The following is a 21,011-nucleotide window of genomic DNA, read 5'->3' on the forward strand; positions in this document are numbered from 1 at the left end:
TACTTGATTAAGGATAAAAGATAGTTACTTGAGTGCTTTTGGTAAGAGAATTTTAACTGAAAAAGATTTAAAAGTAAAGACTTTTTGTTTGTTTTGTTGGTACAGGGGATTGAACCCAGGGGCACTTACCCACTGAGCCACATCTGCAGCCCTTTTTATGTTTTTCTTTGAAACTGGGTCTCTCTAAGTTGCTTAGGGCCTCACAAAGTTGCTGAGGCTGGCTTTGAGTTTGTGATCCTCCTGCCTCAGGCTCCTGAGCCACTGGGATTACAGGCATTCACTAGCATGCCAGCAAAAGTAAAGACTTTTACATGTTGTTAGGTGGAATTATGAATATGAAAATACATATGAATTAATTTGCTAAATCATACACATGTTTTAGAACATATGTGTGGTAAACTCTCAGTGGCAAGATGACTTCACAGTTCTTTTAGCTTTTGGGGGGCTAAATTTTGAAGGCCAGGCAACTCTGAAAATACTGAGTTTAAAAGGAAATTGTTTAATACTTGTTCCAGTTATCTGTATTACTAAACCAAAGGTACTAACATTTACACTTTTAATAACTACCTTGAGAGTTTCATGTAGAAATCTTCTTGTAACCACTTAGGCATTTGATCTAAATTAATAAAAGATACCAAGGTTTAATAATTGTAGTTAATAATAATTTTACTTCATTGTGAACTGAAGCATATCATGGGCTTTCATTCCTTCTTGTTGACAATTCTCTGCATTATTACTTATTTTTTAGATGAGTGATGATCACTTTTCAAGATACCTTCCTAGCAGTTTTAACCTTTTGCAATTTTCTTCCATGTACCAGACATTTTAGCTAATTAGAACTTCGTATGCCTCATGCATTTACAGAGCTGAATCCCTGTTCATGTTATTTTCTTTCTCTGAAATATAATAAAAAGAAAGCCCAGTTATATACATTGATAAACATTTACTACGTACCAGGCAATGTGCTCATTATTATCTACATTATTTCACAAAATCTTCCTTGTGTTATTATCCTCACTTTAGAAATGAAGAAACTGAAGTTTGGACAATTAAAGTGTCCAAAGTCAGAAAGTGAAGTGGTAATAGCATTGTTTGCTTCCTTGTTCGCACTCTTAACCTCTATACTAGGTGCTCTGCTTCCCTCCTCTCCTTTATCTAGAATCATGACTGTCTGTATGCTTGAGCTCTTCTGCTGACTCCTGTGAGCAGATAGCATGTACACTTAGTCTCCCCAACAGCAGCAGAGAGAGGCTGGCCATGGAACAGCTGACCTGTGAATGCCAACTCCTGCGCACACTTCCCTCTCAGCCTTCTTTCTGCCTAGCTGCAGCTCATGCTCCAGTGTGAAGCACAGAAGGCATTTAATAAATGGAGCTTAACATTAATTAGCTCCTTCTCTCCAGTGTTAAAGAGTAGGAACTTCTGCTAAAAGAATTATTGAAGGGAAATTAAACTTTATATAAAATAAGGATACACTTGTTAATGTGAGCTTTTTTGGTTGTTTAATCAGCATCTGTCTTTTTAATTATTGGAGACAATGAAAGCATTAGGAAGAATGGGGTGGAGGGGTTATGGCTCAGTGGTAGAGAACTTGCCTGGTATGCATGAGGCCCTGGATTTGATTCAATTCCTGGTGCTGAAGGGGGGAAAAAAAAGGAAAAAGGAAGAATCTATCTTTCCATTTTCTACAACTCTATTTGTTATTCCATATTGTTCAATTCTCTGGGCATCATCCACATAGAATGTATCCACAGCTGGGTTCAGAAGTAGCAGCTGGTAAGGCACTGACAGTAGGAAATAAATATTCATGAAGGACTTACTTTTTATACTACATTTTCATTGTTTTATGATTTTTTTTTTCAGGGTTCTCATACTAAAGCCTGGCTACAAAGTTTGGAAACATATCATTTCACCATGTCTGTTAGGGTTTAGCTCACACAGTGGTGGGGGCTGGCAAGTATAAAATATGCAGGGCAGGCCATCAGGCAGTCTACCCAGGGAAGGGTTGATGCCTCAGATTAAGTCAAAAGGCAATCCAGAGAGAGAATTTTCTTTGGAAAACCTTACTCTTTATTCTTAGGAACTTCAACTGTTTGGATGAGACCCACTCTCATCATGGAGGGTGTCTGTTACTCTCAAGGTCTACTGATTTAAATGTTAATCTCATCTTTAAAATACCTTCATAGAGAAATCTAGACTGATATTTGACAAAATGGCTGGGCACCATGCCCTTCCAAGTTGATAAAAAATGTCAGACATCTGCCAAAATTCCATTTGACACCATTTGACAGATAACTCCTACTTTCCTAAATAATCATTTCTTTAAATGACCATCCTATTGTGTGACCACATACAGATCATTGTAGTACTTAATTCTCCAACATATCTCCTGGCCTCAAGACATAAGAACCCAAAGAGTTCCCCAAAAGTTTGCAACTTTAAGTTGCCCAGGTTGCCCTCAGACTTTAGATTGTCTTACCTCAGCCTCATGGATCAGTGGGATACAGGCATGTGCCATTGCACCTGGCTGAAAGGTTGTAACTTTGTAAGTGACTGTCTTTTCACATTCTAAATTCTAGAGGGGATTGCTGCTTTTTTGCTCTTTGTTACTTTAAGTGTGTGTGTGTGTGTGTGTGTGTGTGTATTTGGGGGGGGGGGGGAGAGGCAGGGGAAGGGCCTGAGGATTAAACCCAGGGCCTGGGGCATGCTAAGCAAGGGCTCTACCATACTAAGCCCCTGCTTTTACTAATTCTGTACTCCTCTCAATAGTTAACAATCTGGCTGACAAATTTTACAGTTTTCCCTGTTCAAATTACTGATGAGATCTCCTGGATGGGCCTGCCAATACAATGACAGTTTGTTCTTGCTGGCAATTAATCCAATTTCTCAGACTGAGGTGATTTGAAGTTAGGCTTCAGTCCCTAAGACAGCCTCTGCTTTCTATTCCTACTTACTCTAAGGGAAATAAATGCTACAGTCATTCCTAATTTAAAAAAAAAAAATTCAACTAGAGATGGAAGGGGATTTCCTCATTAAATAAAATAAATCTACAAAAATCCAATAGTTAATATTATACTTAATGTTGAAAACCCTGACTTACCCAAATGAACATTTAAATTGACATTCTACTCCTGAATACTAAGGAGGTTTTAAGAATCTCTGGATAAAATGCTTGTAAAGTTTAAATAGAATAATAAACAAATGAGAATTGCAAGAAAAATATTTAACAAGAAATAGGGCAGACATGAGATGATGCAATCTTCTATAAAAATTATTATAATCAAAACAATGTAGAATTGACATAGGATTAAACAAATGCATCATTGGAACAGATCAAGAACTCTAAACATTAATACAAGGGTGTTTGAGATCTTAATGTGGTTAAAAAATAAAAAAGCATTTTAATTCAGAGGTAAATTATAATTTTATTTAATAATGCTACCAATATTATTTGTCCATTTGGAAGAAAAAAATTGAGTCCTAATTTATGTCATATAAAAAAAGATAACCATCTACATGTAAAAATAATATAGTAAGTGTACAAGAAGCAGCTTTAGTATTATATATGTACAATCTTCAAATTAGGGAGCCCTCTTCAGAAAATCATTAAAGTTTGATGCCATGAACTAAATAAGTGGGTAGATTTGACATCAGGAAAGAATGACTACTGAATGGTAAAAGGCTCCATATGCAGAGTTATAAGAGAGAAATTTTTTTGGAAATAATATAGCAAAGGATTGTTCTGCCAATATGGAAGTTCCTAAGAATTTTTTTTTAATTCAATAGAAATAAGGCAAAGGATGTGAAGGCAAAGGACAGTTCACAGAAGAGTAAATGCAAATGGCCAATAAACAAATCAAAGGTGATTGAACCTAGGAACCAAGATGATGCTTTTCATTAACCACATTGGAAAGAGGTTAAAATGATTGATAATGTCCAGTTCTGATGATGATGTGGAGAAATGGATACTTTCATATAACTTTTTTGGAAAGATCTCACACATTGAAATTTTTTAGTTTTCATGGCCAGCAATCCCCTTTTGGGGACTTTTATCTTACAATAATGAACACATACATGCATAAGAATGTTTGTACACATTTATTATAACCTTATTTGTTAGTAGAAAGGAAAACCTTAAAAAGAAGAGGTGAGCCTAGTGAATAAGTTAATAAATAAATTATGGTTCATCCATTATGTGACTGTTAAAAGTATTTCTCTAAATCTATCTTGATCAACCTAAACAATTATGTAAACAAAAAACCACATCACAGTATTGTGTGATCCCATTTGACAAGGGGAAAAAAACAGATAGAAAAAGAATATCTAACTCTGTATTCTTGCCTGAGCATAGAGAACACAGTAGAATGATAAACACACTTATAATTGTGGTTACTTTACAGAGGGTCAAGAAATAGAGTTTGAAGGAGGGAAACTTAGGAGAAACTGTTCACTTGTCCTTCATTTTTTATATAAACATAAACTTATAAAAAGGATCATGCATTATTTTTTATAATTTTAGTTTTTAATTCTAGATTTTTTGAATAATCTTTTAAAATACACATTCCTGGCTAAAACCAGAGCTCTTAAGATCAAATCAATTTTAAAAAAATGTGAAATAAGAAGTCATGGTATGGAATTTGTCCAACCCACCTCACGTGTTTCCTCCTCCTGAAATTTAATGACATTTCTTTTTCAAATAGATCAAACACCCCCAACTATGAATAGTTGTAAAGTATGTAGTACTCACTGTGGGAACTTAGTGAAAAGCCACCAGCGTCTCCCCCACAAGGCTACTCCAGGCCTTCTGCTTATGTTATGCTCTCTTTCAAGGCTCTGACAACTTCCTCATTCCTGTTTGATTCTGTGCTTGAGGTTTTCTTTACCCCTATTTGCCACCAGACTACCACGTTGTGGCCAGATAACTTTGTAAAAACCATCTAACAGTCTTCCCCAAGAATTAAAACCATCTAACTTCTGCTAATATTCTTGGCCTCCTCTTCCCACCCCTCCATACCTCAGTGTCCCTTTTCCCAGCTCCCTTGAGACCACAGACATAGCCACATTCTGTCAGGCTTTGCTGCTGCCGCACATGGTATTCTCTTTACTTGGCACACTAGTACCTGTATCCTTCATTTATTCCTGGTGGAATCAATCAGTTGAGCTGTAAGTCAGATATTGACTCCTTTGTAAAGTTTTCTCTAGTTCCCTGAACAGTCAGTCACCCCTTCTTCTCTGCCCCTATTACGTTATCTTCCTGAGGAAAGAGATCATGTTGTTTTGTTTTGTTTTTCATTTCAGTATCTTGATTGACTGGCATATAGTAGGTGTTCTGGAACCACTTCATAATAGAACAAAGAGCAAATAAAAGAATCTCTAATGAATAAATGAGTCCAGGGCTTCACCTTCTAGTCTTGAGCCCAATGCTTCATTACCTGTTTCTGGTCAAGGTCATAGATATTTTATCTTGTGTTTAGAGAACCAGGGTTTGTTGGCACCATTTGCCTTTAGAGAAAAGTAACCTGATGGCCTCAGACAGGAGGCAGAAGGAGAGCAGACCCCTGCAGCGAAAGGAACAAGGACATCTCTGCCTTCTGGTTACAAGGGGCTGCAGGGAATAGGACACGACTTGGCCCATTCTATACACCAAAATATTGTCCTCACATTTTTATGGAAAGATCCCCCAAAGTTATCTTGTACCATTTAAAATCTCCTTGCTTTGGGGATTTAGGATTTTCTACACAAAAACTGTATTAGACTAAGATAGAAAGTACTTGATAAAGTACTTTTTTTTTCTTTTAATTCCGAAAGTTTCCATCAACATAAACTTGGAGAGGGCAGTAAAAGAAGGAAAAATAGAGTTTACAAAGAAAATTGTATAAATCCCATGAAGGAAAGCTTGTTCCACATTGTCCTTGCTGTAAGTGACTGTGCCTCAGCCGTGATTTAGCAGCACTCCAACTGAAGAGTTTCTATTTCAGAGGCAGGTTGTATTAAGGAGCCCAGGACAGCATCTGTTCTGGCAGTTCAGCAGAGCTGTCAGTTTTCAGATGTGTGTTGTGATCCTCACATGTGAGCTGGCCCTGTATTCTTTCCCTCATTGCTAATACCACTGTGGGTGTGTGTCTGTCTGCAGCTGCGGAGCCCCCATCCAAGTGTCTGAGGTAAAGCTGCTCTCCTTTTCATCGGGGCAGCTGACTGTCTTCCTCCCAGCTGAGGTGAAGGCCATAGGGACAGAGAACGATCACGTCCTGCCTCTGCAAGAGCTGGCCATGAGAAGTCTGTATCATGCCTACCACAGATTTCTAAAAGGTTTGCTTGCTTCTCTTTCCTATTCTACCTTTTGATTTCATGAACAAACAATTGTGTTTTATACTGCCTGATTTGGCTTTCATCTTTTTTTTTTAATCATGGTAAAATACACAGCACAAAATTGACCATTTGAATTTGCTTTTAAATGTACAGTTTGGTGGTATTAATTGTGCTCACACTGTTGTGCCCTAGGGCTTTTCTTTTTTATCTTTTTTCTTTTTTTTCATTTTTTAAGACAGTCTTGCTGTGTTGCCCAACCCTACCTCAAACTCCTGGGCTCCTTCTTGTCTCAGCCTCCCATGGAACTGGAATAATGGCTTCATGCCATCACAACCAGCTGGGACCTTGCTTATAAGAAAAACAGTTTTCATATGTTATCAACATTGATCCCTTTAGTACCTTCTACAGACACAAAGAGGAACAGTGGTTCAAAGTCAAATGAAATAAATTTGGTGTTTGGAAATATGTATTTGGTTGAAGCAAGAGACTGGCAGTGGGGGAAAATTTGGAAGGATCTTAACCTTGAAGATCTCTCCAGAAGAACAGGCTTTTGCCTTGCTGTCTGCTCACATCTGTGAAATGTGAGGAGAAGAAATATGAGGAGCCTTTGGCAGTATTACCACAGCATTCCAACTCTTGGAAAGTATTTGTCAGTGTATAAGTTTTATAGATATTATGGTGTGTATAACTGAAACACCTTAAAAAGCACTAGGTGGGGTTGGGGGTGGAGGTCAGTGGTAGGGCACGTGCTTAGCACGTTTGAAGTCCTGGATTCAATCTCAGCACTGAGAAAAAGAAGAAAGCATTAGGCAATGATAATAAGAAAAATGCATTTCAAGTGTTCTTAAAGCTGCTAAATGTTTTACCTTTATATGAAAAAGAAGTCCACAAACAAACAAACAAAAACATGTAACCTTAACCTTCCAGAAATGTCTAGTGGGAAGTTGTTTTTTAAAAAACTAAACAGTATATTCTCGTTATTCACCTAGGGCAAGTTATATTTTTCTAAGTTGTTATTGGTGAGTCTGAACAGTTATAAAAGGTTAAGAAGATCATTTGTATTTCCTTTCCAAAGATGAGCTGATAATCTTTAGATTTCACCTCATTATGAACATTTCTCCCTCCATTCAATGTTTATTGTCAGTGTAGAAACCTAGTGTGGATTTGTATCAGGATTGGCTGGGTCACAGGGATGTTCTGCTTTAAATATCACTTGTGTAGCTCAGACTAAGTTGGAAAGGAAAACTCCCTATTTTTATTAATGATATGAGAATGAGACACGGAAAAGCTTTTTTATTTTTTTCATTCTCTTTGTTTCCTGAATTTCATTATTTTCAATAAACATAATTTAGCCTTGATTGATACTTGATTGACTAGATGTCTAGTAGATTTAGGGAGAACTTAATGAAAGTCAGTGATAGTCTTTATATCCCTCCTTTAATTCTCTGACTCTTATAAAAGCGTGCAAAACCCTCTCTGGGTAAATTGATGCCTTTGTGATCCTTGTTCTTAAAGACTATTTGATCTTATTCTTTCCTTGACTCTATCTCAGGACAGCTTCTGGTTGCTCTTAAGAGAAGATTTTCATTTTCTTTTGGTATCAAAAACTGTAAAAAGAATCTTTCATTTCTTAATAATGTTAGATTTTTTATTCAATACCTATGAGATAACAGAATTTTCAACACCAAGTGCTTTTAGCTAACTGAACTCATTTGGTAACAAATAAGTATTTTAAGAAGTCCGATTTAAGGAAATTGATTTTTACTCATGTGCATGATTTTCTCTTGTGTTCCAGATCTGAACTTTTTGTCTCCAATCTCATTACCCAGAAGTCTCCTGGAGCTGCTGCACTGCCCCCTGGGGCACTGTCACCGGTGTAGTGAGCCCATGTTTACCATCGTCTACCCCAAGCTTTTTCCCTTGAGAGAGACACCGATGGCAGGGCTGCACCAGGGGTAATCACGCCTAAGTGGGCACCAGGGTTTACACCTGAGCAAGGGTACAGTGTGGGGAGTGGGGAGGCCATGCACAAAAGCATTGTTAAGTCAGCAGCTTTGGCAGGGTATAATATGCTTCCTGAGATAGAGCTAAATGAAACAAATGTGCATTTTCAGCATGACAAGAAAACTGGACTTCCCTTTATTAATTAATTTTTCAGTCATATATAGAAAAGTTGTATTGTATGTATTCTTTAGAATAGCTCATTCTTTGTGGGAATGTTTTCCTGCTATTTCCCTATTCACAATAGTCGTTAGGCAATAAGGGATGCAAGAAAAAAAGTTGTAGAATTGACCAAGCCCAGCCCTTCCATTTAATTGGCATTGCTAAATGGAAATGTATGACTGAACTCTGTACACTTGTGTGTGTGTTTCTGTTTTGAATTTCTAACCCTTCCAAATGGCATTCTCATGCTCCTCTTTATTTCTTGGCCCAATGCCTTGAATTTGCTAAGAATGTTCACCAAGTAAAATCCCAGTAATGATACTATAGATTAGGAAAAGAATACCAGACAATTAAAGATAGGGGTGTGCACAACCTTTTTAAGTTGGAAAAAACAGTACAATACTTCATTTATTCTTCAAATATGGTATTTTGAGTGAGTAAATTTTCCAGATAACTTAATCTTGTTACCTCTCTTCAATGCCCAAAGCTATTTTCATTGTGATCATTTTCATAGAAAACTTTCTGAGATTTTCTTTCCTTTTTTCATTTCTTCCTCCCCCTTGACTCCCCTCCATGATACAGAGGATTGAACCCAGGGTGACATGCATGCTAGGCAAGTGCCCTCTACTGCTAAGGTACACCCCCAGGCCCTTTGTTTCTTAATCCATGCAAGCTAGGCTTTGCCCTGCAGTGTTCAGTGCATGAACTTTGCATCCCACAGGCTGAATCTTCTGCTGTACTTCTCTGAGCCTGGAAATAGGAACAGAACAACTGACTTGGCTAGACCATTGTGACGATTAGCAGATGAAGGCAAATACCTGACACATAGTAGATACTCAACAAATGGAGTTACTTTTTCTGTCTCTCTACCTTCTTCCCAAAACTATGTTTATCTTTTTCTTGCTCTGGATAATCCTGTTTGGCATGCTCTCAGTTCCTGTTTCAACTTTTTATATTTCTTTAATGTTTTCTGCTTATGGAAGCCCTACTCCCAACCTTTTTAATCTGCTGTTTGTGTTGGGAAAAGCAAACAAACCCCAAACTCAAACCAAGGTTGTCCTACAATACACATTCCCACAACATTGATCATTTCTCACACCAGTCATGTGAGGGTTTCCCACATACCCCAAGCAAGCAATCAGTTCTGCAGCAGGGGACACCATTTGGGTATCCTCAAATCCAATCCAGTTCTGACACTATCTACCTAGAGACAGCATCAGATCTCATAGGTTGAGGGTTCAGTCCTTGACACTCCCCTTTACACACATACACACACACATACACACACACACACACACACACACACACGAGAAGCCAATTGCAAGCCCTAGCTTGTTTAACCTGTGCTTCTAACCAACTGATGTAAATCAGGGCTCCTACAACCCCCTCCTTGGATTTGATTAATTTGCTTGAATGATCATAGAAACCAGGAAAATGTTTTAACCAGTTTGTTATAAAGGACATAACAAAGGATACAGATAAAGGGACGCACAGAGCAAGCTGTGGGAGAAGGGAATGGAGCTCCCACGCCCTTTTTGTGCATCACCCTCCAGGAACCTCCATATGTTCAGCTGTCCAGAAGCCTTCTAAAGCCTGCCCTCCTAGCTTTTTGTGGAGACTTCATTGGTATTTAGTTTGCAATTAGACTGAATGGGAACCTCAGCAAGTCCTTTAGGCTTCAGCACTTTGCTTGACCTCTCTGGGCAATCTTCCTCCCTCTAGGGTGGGGTGCAGAGTGGGAGAGCTCTGGAATGAGGAGGGTCTTACAACCTACTCTTGCACAAAGTGAGATCAGATCATTTCTTTATGGCCCCCTCCACAACAGAAGAGCAGGGGAAGATAAGAGTTTCCATGACCTGCCTTGTGGAGATATGAACCAGGGACCAAAACCCCCAAAATACATATCCTAATATCATATTGCTTCTCATCTTAGGTGATCAGATAAATCAAATTTGGTGGATTGCCTTTAAATTAGAATAAAAAGAACCAAGTCAGGTTCCAGGCCTATTACTACATGACTAAAATTAACAAATGAAATACATCTGTGAGAAGCCAGTAGCATATTAGTGATTAAGTGCACAGGCCCCAATTCCCACTCCTCTAGTAGGAAACTTTGGGTAAATTACTGAGCATCTCTGAGCTTCATCATTTCAGCAATAAAATGAAAATGATATCCACTTACTAAAGTCATGTTGAGGATTCAGTGAGAGCATCCATGTGAATATCCAAGATGGTGTAGTAAATATTAAGTAAATATTAACTATTATTTTCTATTTTTATAGCTTAGGAAGTTTTATTTCTTATTTTTCTTATGGTTTTAGCAAGTGACCTTCATATAGAAAGACGTAATTATAGGAAAATCTTAATTCATTAAACTTCAGCTAAAACCCTGATGCCTTATTATTATACAATATCCTATAGAAGACATTTCCTTACTGCAAATAAGAAAATGAAAACAAAATAATAAAGTCAGAATACTCATTTAGTAGCCGAAGTCTAAATACCTATTTTTAAAAATTAACTTTCCTTTTACCATGTTAATTAATTTAATAAAATACAGTTGATTCTTCAAATGAAGTCATTTTGGAGTTATCTTTACATGCAATTTGGGTAATTTAATCAGCATTTGCATTTTTCATTTACTGCTACTTTGTTTCCTGCTACAACTTAGAAATTCAGTGTGCATAAGCTTATACTTTTTCATAGTATAGATAAAGTAGTATTAATTTAGTAAAATTAGTATATCAAGTACAAAGGACTTAGGCAATGTCCCTTTGTTGAGCATAGCCAGAGTGTCTGTTTAAGGCAGAGATGAAATGCCCAGTATATAAACGTGGCTTTCTGTGGTGAGTTAATGCTAGGGTCTGAAATTGAGAGTTTGTGGCTTTCATTTCATCCACCAGGCTGCTTCTTCCCATGTTGCCATGGAGATTGTATTAAAAGCATTGACTTCAGTTTTTTTACCATAGTCTTTAACATAGTTTTTTTTTTTTTTTTTTTTTTTTTTTTTGTAACTGAAACACAAATACTTGAATCTCCAGTAGCTTCTTGCGGAAAATAAAGTCAATACTCTTGAATATCATAAACTCTATCAAGTCTTGATAATGTTATTTTGAAATTCTCTAATATGTTCAGTTTAAGTGCTTGTCATAAAATAATACATTGTATCAGCCAATATCTAAATTCATGTGGACATCTGGCATTATTTTAAAAGGGAACATATTGAATAATCTTCTAAAATACCAAGTTCCATGGGAGTGTTAGTTTGTCCTAAATTTAATACAGAGTGAAGTAAAAATAAATGATAGTATTTCACATAAACAGTAAATACCCAAGCCTTCAAATTATATAGCAGGGAAGAATGGCCAGCAAACTTATGACCTTTGATCCTACAGACCCAAAATTTTCATTCTGAAAACTTACTGTTTGTTAAAATGGAAAACTTTGACTTTAAATATTATTTGTTGGTATAAAAACATGTATTTGGCTTTTCTCAAGCAGGCGTGGGTCTCATAAGTCCTATATTTCCCCACAAGAAACCAGGCTACCCAAATCTTTGCATTGTGTTTGTTTGCTAGGGATACCACAATAAAAATACCACAAACTAGGTGACTTAAACAACAGAAATTTATTGTCTCACAGTTCTGGAGGCTAGAAGTTGGAAATCAAGTTTTTGGCAGGATTCGTCCTTCTGGGTCTGTGAGGGGAGGATCTGTTCAGGCCTTGCTCCTTGTCTAGTAGATGGTCGTCTTCTCCCTGTGCCTCTTCACATCATCTTCCCTCTCTGTATATCTGTCTCTGTGTCCAAGTTTCCGATTTTTATAAGGACACCAGTCATATTAAATTGGGTCCCACCCTAATGACTTCATCTTGGTTATTACATATACAAGACAGTTTCAAAAAATGTTGCTATATCAGCTCAGATTCCCATAGCAAAAGGCTATAGACTGGGTGGCTTAAACCACAGAAATTATTTTCTTACAATTCTGAAGGATGGAAGTCAGAAATCAAAGTGATAGCATGCATAGGTTCTGGTGACCACTTTCTTCCTGGCTTGCAGATAGCCAACTTGCCATGTCCTTACATGCTGACAGAGAAGGGGAGAGAGAGAACTAGCCATCTGGTATCTCTTATAAGGACACTAACCTGTCAGAGTCCCATCTTCTTGACTTCATTTAAATCTAATTACCTCCCAAAGGCTCATCTCCAGATACCATCATATTGAAGGTTAGGGCTTTTACATATGAATGTGGGAGGGCACATTTCAACCCATAATAGACACATTCTGAGATATTAGGGGTTAGGACCACACATATGCATTTAGGGGAATTAAAATTTAACCCATAACAGTCCATCTCTGGCCCCATTTCTTTTATTCAGTTACAAGCAATAAAGTGCTAAATACTCTGGTCATCAAAATTTGTGGGAGTTTCTCCCTACCAGTAACCAATCAACCTTCCAACATACACCAGCTGGGCTTCCTATAATTTACTTCAAGCCTGAGAGGATCTACTTGAAGATAGTGTTAGATCCCACAGGTGAACAGCTGAGTCCCACAGGACTGTCCTGCTTCAGATGCACATCATAAGTAGTAGATAGTCACCTAATCTTCTGGCCAACTGAGTATGAATCAGGGGTCTACTCTCTCCTCAGGGTCAATTAATTTGCTAGAATGGCTTATTTTGCTTAGCATAATATCCTCCAGTTCTATACATTTACCAGCCAATGCCATAACTTCATTCTTTTTTATGGCTGAGTAAAATTCCATTGTGTATGTATATGTATTTTTATATGTATTTTTTATCCATTCATCTGTTGAGGGCACTTAGGTTGGTTCCATAGTTTAGCTATTGTGAGTTGAGCTGCTATAAACACTGATGTTGGTGCGTCACTCTAATATGCTGATTTTAAGTCCTTTGGGTATAATCCAAGGAGTAGAAAAGCTGGGTCAAATGATGGTTCCATTCCAAATTTTCTAAGGAATCTCCACACTGCTTTGCAAAGTGTTTTCACCAATTTGCAGTCCCACCAACAATATATGAGTCTACCTTTTTCCCCATACCCTCACCAGCATTTATTGCTGTTTGTATTATTGATAATTGCCATTCTGACTGGAATGAGATAAAATCTTAGAGTAGTTTGATTTGCATTTCTCTAATTGCTAGAGATGTGAAACATTTTTTCTTATGTTTGTTAATCAGTTGTATTTCTTCTTCTGTGCAGTGTCTATTTCCTTTGCCCATTTACTGATTGGATTATTTGGCTTTTTTTTGGTGTTAGATTTTTTTGAGTTCTTTATATATGCTGGAGATTAATACTCTATCTGTGATACATGTGGTAAAGGATTTTCTCCCATTCTTTAGGCTCTCCGCGTTATTGATTATTTCCTTTGCTAAGAAGAAGCTTTTTGGTCTGAATCCATCCCATTATTGATTCTTGATTTTACTTCTTGCATTTTAAGAGTCTTGTTAAGGAAGTCAGATCCTAGACCTTCTATTAAGTGCAGGGTATCTGTTCTAGTGTCTAAATCTTTGATCTCCTTTGAATTGAGTTTCTGCAGGGTGAGAGAGAGAGATGTTTGATTTCATTTTGCTACAAAGGGATTTCCAGATTTCTCACCACTATTTTTTGAAGAGGATATCTTTTTTCCAATGAATGTTTTTGGCACCTTTGTCTAGTATGAGATAACTGTATTTATGAAGGTTTGTCTCTGTGTCTTCTATTCTGTACCATTGGTCTATGTGTCTGTTTTGGTGCCAGTACCATGCTGTTTTTGTTACTCTGGCTCTGTAGTATAGTTTAAGTTCTGGTATTGTGATGTCTCCTGCTTCACTTTTCTTGCTAAGGATTGCTTTAGCTATTCTGGGTTTCTTATTCTTCTAAATGAATATCATGATTGCTTTCTCTAAGTTTTATGAAGAATGTCATTGGGATTGTAATAGCAATTGCAATAAATCTATATAATGCTTTTGGTAGTATGGCCATTTTGACAATATTAATTATGCCTATCCAGCAGCATGGGAGATCTTTTTATCTTCTAAGGTCTTCTTCAGTTTTTTTTTCTGTGTTTTGTAGTTTTTTTTGTAGTGTTCTGTAGTTTTCATTATAAAAGTCTTTCACCTCTTTTGTTAGGTTGACTCCCAAGTTGGGTGTTTGTTTGTTTGTTTGTTTGTTTGTTTTTGAGGCTATTGTGAATGGGGTAGTTTTCCTAATTTCTCTTTGAGTAAATTCATCACTGATATATGGGAATATGTTTGATGTATGGGTGTTGATTTTATATCATGCTACTTTACTGAATTCATTTATTAGTTCTAGAAGTTTTCTGGTGGGATTTTTTTGGATCTTCTAAATATAGAAGCATGTCATCTGCAAGTATTCTAGTTTAGTTCTTCTTTTCCTATTTGAATCCCTTTAATTTCTTTCTTTTGTCTAATTGCTCTGGCTAGAGTTCCAAGGACAATGTTGAATAGAAGTGATGAAAGAGAGCTTCCTTGTCTTGTTCCAGTTTTTAGAGGGAATGCTTTCCATTTTTCTCCATTTAGAATGATGTTGGCCTTGGGTTTAGCATGTATAGCTTTTATAATGTTGAGGTATATCCCTACTATCCCTAGTTTTTCTAGTGTTTTGAACATGAAGGGGTGCTGTATTTTGTCAAATGCTTTTTCTGTATCTATTGAGATGATAATATGATTCTTGTCTTTAAGTCTGTTGATGTGATGAGTTATATTTACTGATTTCCATATACTGAACCAACCATGCATCCCTGGGATGAACCCCACTTGATAGGTTTTTGTATGCAATTTGCTAGAATTTTATGGAGAATTTTTGTATCTGTGTTCATCAGTGCTAAGAGGAAAGTTCATTGCATTAAGCTCATTCATTAAAAGAATGGAAAGTCAATGAATAAATGACTTAACATTGCATCTCAATGCCCTAGAAAAAGAGGAACAAATGAACACCAAAAACAGTAGGAAAAAGGAAATTATTAAAATCAGAGATGAAATTGAAACAAAAGAAACAGTTCAAAAAGTCAACAAAGCAAAAAGTTGGCTCTTTGAAAGAATAAAATTGATAAACCCCTAGCCACACTAACAAAGAGAAAGAGAGAAAACTCAGCTTACTAAAAATTTGTGATGAAAAAAGAAATACTACTACAGACACTACTGAAATCAAGAACATAATTAGAAACTATTTGGAAAATTTATACTCCAATAAAATAGAAAACCTTGAAGACATTGACAAATTTCTAGAGACATATGATCTACCCAAATTATCAGGATGGCATACACAATTTAAACAAATCAATTTCAAGCGATGACATAGTAGATGCTATCAAAAGCCTGCCAACCAATAAAGCCAAGTTCTACAAGACCTTTAAAGAAGAATTAACACCAATACTCCTCAAACTATTCCATGAAATATAAAAGGAGGAGCTGGGGTTGTGGCTTAGTGGTAGAGCACTTGCCCGGCATGTATGAGGCAATGGGTTTGATCCTCAGCACCATAAAAATAAATAAATAAAATAAAAGTATGTGTCCATCTACAACCAAAATAAAAATTTTAAAAAAAGAAATACAAAAGAAAGGAACCCTTCCAAAAATCATTCTGTGTGGCTAGTATCACCCTGATACCAAAACCAGAAAAAGAAACATTAAGGAAACAAACCCGTTAGATTTTAATTCTTGAGAACAATCCTCTTTGGCTTCTTGCTCAGGTCCCTGGCCCACAGGGGTTGTGGTCCTACCAGCTCCATCCTGGGTAAGCCTGAAAATTTCCCTGCCCTCTGTTACTGAGGAGGTGGCCTCAACCTCAGACTCATTCTTCCCTTTTCTTCAAGAATAACACGTATTTTGTAGCTGGACTGTTTAATTGGCCCATTTCAACCTGTGGAATCCCAGTCTGAAAGCTGTTCTCTATCTCATCCTGTCTCAGTACCATTCAGTCCAACCTATTAGCATTTCTGCTGAAAGGATTGACTAGATCCCTAGTTACATGTCTACTTTCATTTGTCCAGTCATGTCCTTGGTACTCTCTCCAAAGCATACTTTCTTATTTTTTACAGTAAGAAAAGATGAGGATTTTCCAAATCTAGTTCTTTTTTCCTTAATAATCTCCTCAGTTTCTCTCTCCCCTCCCACCATTTTCCTATAAGCAATAAAAAGAAACCAGGCCATGCCTTCAATGCTTGACTCAGAAATCTCCACATTATCACTTACAAATTCTGCTTTCCATTGAACTGAACCCAGCTCAGTCGAGTCCTCTGCTGCTTTTTAACAAGGCTCACCTCCTTGTTTCCAGTAGTGTGATTCTCATTTCCATCTGAGACCTCATCAGAAGCACCTTTAACATAATTTCAACACATTCTGTTCATGACAGTGTGTGTCTTCCCCAAGACCTTAAGAACTTCCTCCACGGCTCCTCTTACCAGCTCTCACCAGATTCGTCTTTATTTCTGTTAATTTACTACAGGCAATATAGGCTTTTTCTATCAAAATTCTTCCAGCTTCTACCCAGTACTCAATTCCAAAAAAATTTCACAGTTTCATGTGTTTATTATGGTAGCAAAACACTTACCAGTAGCAAAACTCTTAGATTATTCCTCTCTGAAAAAGAGAGTGAGAGAGTGTGATTAATTGATTTTTAAGGAATTAACATGTAATTGTGAGAATTAGTGAGTTCATAACAACAGGGCAGAGTGTCAGGGTGGAAATTCAGGTAAGAGCTGATGTTAGTGTTGAGTCTGAATTCTGCAGGCAGCAGACCAGAAACTTAGGCAGGGTTTCTGTGTCGTCTTTTGAGGGGAAATGCCTTCCACCCTCTCTAGCTTTGCTCTTAAGTCTTTCCACTAACTGGATGAGACCCACCCACCTTATGAAGGGTAATCTCTTTTAAATGTTAAAGTCTAGTCATTTTAAATATTAATCAACTCTAGTCGATCAAATCCTGAGTATATATTTTTACACATGTAGAAAATAATAATTTGAAAAACTGTATATTTAGATTTATAAAAGTCCTTTGTACAGTTTTATGTAGGTTTGAATAAAAGGAATGATTAGTATGGCAAAATATTTTTGATGAAAAACGTTTTAAATGGGTTACATGAAAGTTGCATAATATGATCTGATTTTTGTAAATTGTGGGCATGAAAATTATATAGATTTACATGTGTATTTATTCACGTTTATATTCATGCACATACACACATATTTAAACAATTGTGTATATGCAGAAAAAATCTTGAAGAACTCACACACCAAAGTAACAGTGTTTCCTTCAGATGGTGTTGAATTTTTGCAATAAACTGGTATTGATTTAGAAATCAAAAATATTTTTAATTATTAAAACATTTGTAGGCCAGTGGTTTCTTGTAAGAAATACTTTCAAGTTACTTCCAAATAGCTCAGAAGAACTCATCCTCTCATTTGTTAATTTATTCAGTCAGCACACATGCTTTGAGCATCCACTGCCATCAGGGCCTGTAGTAGGGGATGGCGCCTTGGGCTCCAGTCCGGCTGCTTTCAGGCTTGGATTCACATTCACATTGTCTAGTTCTTTCAGGAATTCTTGGTCTCCCAGCCAGAGAGATTACATGAGAACACCAGATGTCTGGGTCATTACTCTGCCACGGGATAAAGACCTGCTTGTTAGAACTGTCTTGGTCTTGTGGTTCCCTTTCATCTTTCAGAACAATGTAACACTTCCTTCTCCTATTTGCTAATGGTTTATTATTTAATGACCTCCTGTATCTATTTCTTTATCGTATCTCCTTATCCTGGCTTTGTGCACATTCGTTGTTTTTTAAGGTCACTTATGAAATTTCCCACAAGTGAAATATTCTTCAGCAAATTTAAATAAGTTGTTCTTAACTGTTTCTTCCTCATCATATCTTTCAAAAACTATTGACCATCTACTATATGCCATGCTCTGTACTTGGTACTGAGAAGTCTGCCATAACTGAACCACTTAATTCTTTTCACATATACGTTTCTATCCCAAAGTCTGGTGCAAGGACCAATTGAGAAAGAAGCAAATATGTGACATTTAAGCCTCTGACTCTACACAAAGAATCTTCCCATGAGAAACAGTCACCACTAGCATAACAAGCAGATACAGGATGTTATTAGATGATTCTTAAGTTCATATATACACAGGCTTGGGAGTTCTGATCAGCTCAGTCTTACAAATATTATTTTTCTTTTGGCTTGAATTTCTGGATGAGTCAAAGATATCCTTTTTATTTTTAATCAGGAAACACATTTGCAGGAAAAAAAATCCCACATTTCTTATGATATTCGTGGGCTCCAGTATGTGCCAACAGCATTGTGATTTGTTCTTTTAAGGAATAGTGGTATTTCTCTATTTTAAAACCAAACTCAAATGCTCTTTCTTCTGCCTTGCCTGTAAATATATTGAGAGATTCTAAAGCCACAAATGTAATGTCTGATATTCTTCGTAGAATTTATCAGTATCCTTTTCTTTACTTGAGAGCTTATTGCTTAGCCCCAAGTTTTTCCCCTAAAATTCAGATATCTTTAGTGCCTCAATTCTGAATTTTAAAGGACCTAACCAACACAAAGTCATTTTTATGGCAGCAGATTGTTAGTCTAGTTGTAATAATCATTAACACAATAGGTCATTAATACAAGAAGCAGATGCAACCTGTTATTAAATAAGTCTCCGAGAAGCAAGGAAGCAGATAGCCTTGGGAGTTCTTTGTACACAGACGTGACACCTCCAGGTTACTCCAGCACCCTTTCGAGCATCATGAACTAATGATGACCCAGTGGGCATTACACTTCAGTGATTATAAATCCCATACCTTTATGGACTTTTTTTTTTTGCTTAGAAGCTTTAATTTTAAAAACTCAATAGTTGTCGTATTAAATGTATGCCTTCTATAAATCATTTGTATGATTATCTTTAAAAAACAGAGTTTTGTCAGCTAATCCCCAAAGTACATTAGACATTTAAGAGCATTTTGTGTCTGAAGTTCAGTTTTGATTTATACAAATATGTACATCCTGATGTTGCATTAAATATACCAGAACAAGGGTTCCAACCAACTTTAATTTTCAAAAATTAGAAGTAATGCAAAGTATCTGATAACTGAAACTTTACATAATTTCTGGAGTTATAAAAAATGACAAGAGTGGTGCTTGCCTTTTCACTTTTTTGTCATTTGAAAACTAGTTTTTAATTTTGATCAAGTTAGATTTATCCATTTTAATTTCATAATTAATGATTTTTGTGTCCTAAGAAATCTTTACCTACTCTAAGGTCATGAGGCTGTTCATGGTCTCTTTCGTTTAGTTGATCAACATCTGTCTCTCAGCCAATACCAATGTGTCTCAATTACTGTAGCTGTATAATAGGACTTAATATCAGGCTAAGTGAACTTCCAATTTATTCTTCCCTTTCAAGGTTGTTTCAGCTATTCTAGGGCCTGTACTTTTCCATTAAGTTTTGGAGTAAGTCTCCAAAAACCTTGTTGGGACTTTGATAAGAATCGAATTGAGCTTTCAGATCAATTTGGAAAGAATATCTTTACTATGTTGAGTCTTCTAATACATGAGTATATCTCTCCACTTATTAAGGTCTTTTTTTTTAATCAGCATCTTGTAACCATCAGCATGTTTTCTTCATACCCAGATATTTCACTTTCTTTTTGTGGTAATAAATGATATATTTTTTAAATTTCCATGTGTTCATTATTAGTGTATAGAAATGTGATTGGCTTTTGTATTTTTATCTTATATGCTATAACTTGCTTTATTAGTTTTAGAAGTATTTTCTATAGATTACTTGGGATTTTCTGCATAAACAATTATGTCATGCCATCTGCAAACAAATAGTTTCACTTCTTTACTCTGATCTGTGTGTCTTTTATTTCTTTTGCTTGTCTTATGACAGCCATTAGAACTTCTAATTCTATGCTGACTAAGGATGTGAGAGTGGACATTCTTGACTTTTTCCCAGTCTTGGAAAACATTGAGTCCATCACTGTTGTATAACATTAGCACTAGGATTTTGTGGTTGTATGTTATCTTTATCAAATTGAGGAAGATCTCCTCTCTTTGTACTTTGCTGAGAGTTTTTATTATGAATTAATGTACCATTTTGTCAAATGCTTATTTCGAATCCATTAACATAATCATATAATTTTTTCTTTAATGATATTGTTAAATATTAAAATTATTGGGGCTGAGGTTGTGGCTCAGTGGTAGAGTGCTCACCTAGCATGTTCTAGGCACTGGGTTTGATCCTCAGCACCACATAAACATAAAATAAAGATATTGTCTACCTAAAACTAAAAAATAAAATATTAAGATTATTAAACCTGCTTTACACACCTGGAATGACTCCCACTTGATCATGATGTATAATTTATTCTATACTTTTCTATATTTAATTTATCAATACTTTGTTGAGTTTTTTTTTTCTTTTTGGAGGGAGGATAGTACTGGATCAAACCCAGAGCTTGAGCATGCTAGTCAAACGTTCGACTGCCAAAAATTCCCAGTGAAAATTTTTAATTTGTG

General features: G+C 36.4%; 1 protein-coding gene across 3 annotated transcripts in view; it reads left to right on the plus strand.

Annotated features, from left to right (window-relative positions):
* The window catches only part of Lrrc28 (leucine rich repeat containing 28), a 136,142-nt gene that overhangs the window by 110,276 nt on the left and 4,855 nt on the right, over positions 1-21,011 (plus strand). For all 3 annotated transcript variants that reach the window (XM_026394714.2, XM_026394716.2, XM_026394715.2), the window contains 2 exons: positions 6,134-6,309; positions 8,105-8,264. In XM_026394714.2, coding sequence (XP_026250499.1) covers positions 6,134-6,309; positions 8,105-8,264 — 336 coding nt within the window. The remainder of the gene's footprint in view (positions 1-6,133; positions 6,310-8,104; positions 8,265-21,011) is intronic.

This window comes from Urocitellus parryii, chromosome 6 (genome assembly GCF_045843805.1).
Source record: "Urocitellus parryii isolate mUroPar1 chromosome 6, mUroPar1.hap1, whole genome shotgun sequence".
Lineage (NCBI taxonomy): Eukaryota > Metazoa > Chordata > Mammalia > Rodentia > Sciuridae > Urocitellus > Urocitellus parryii.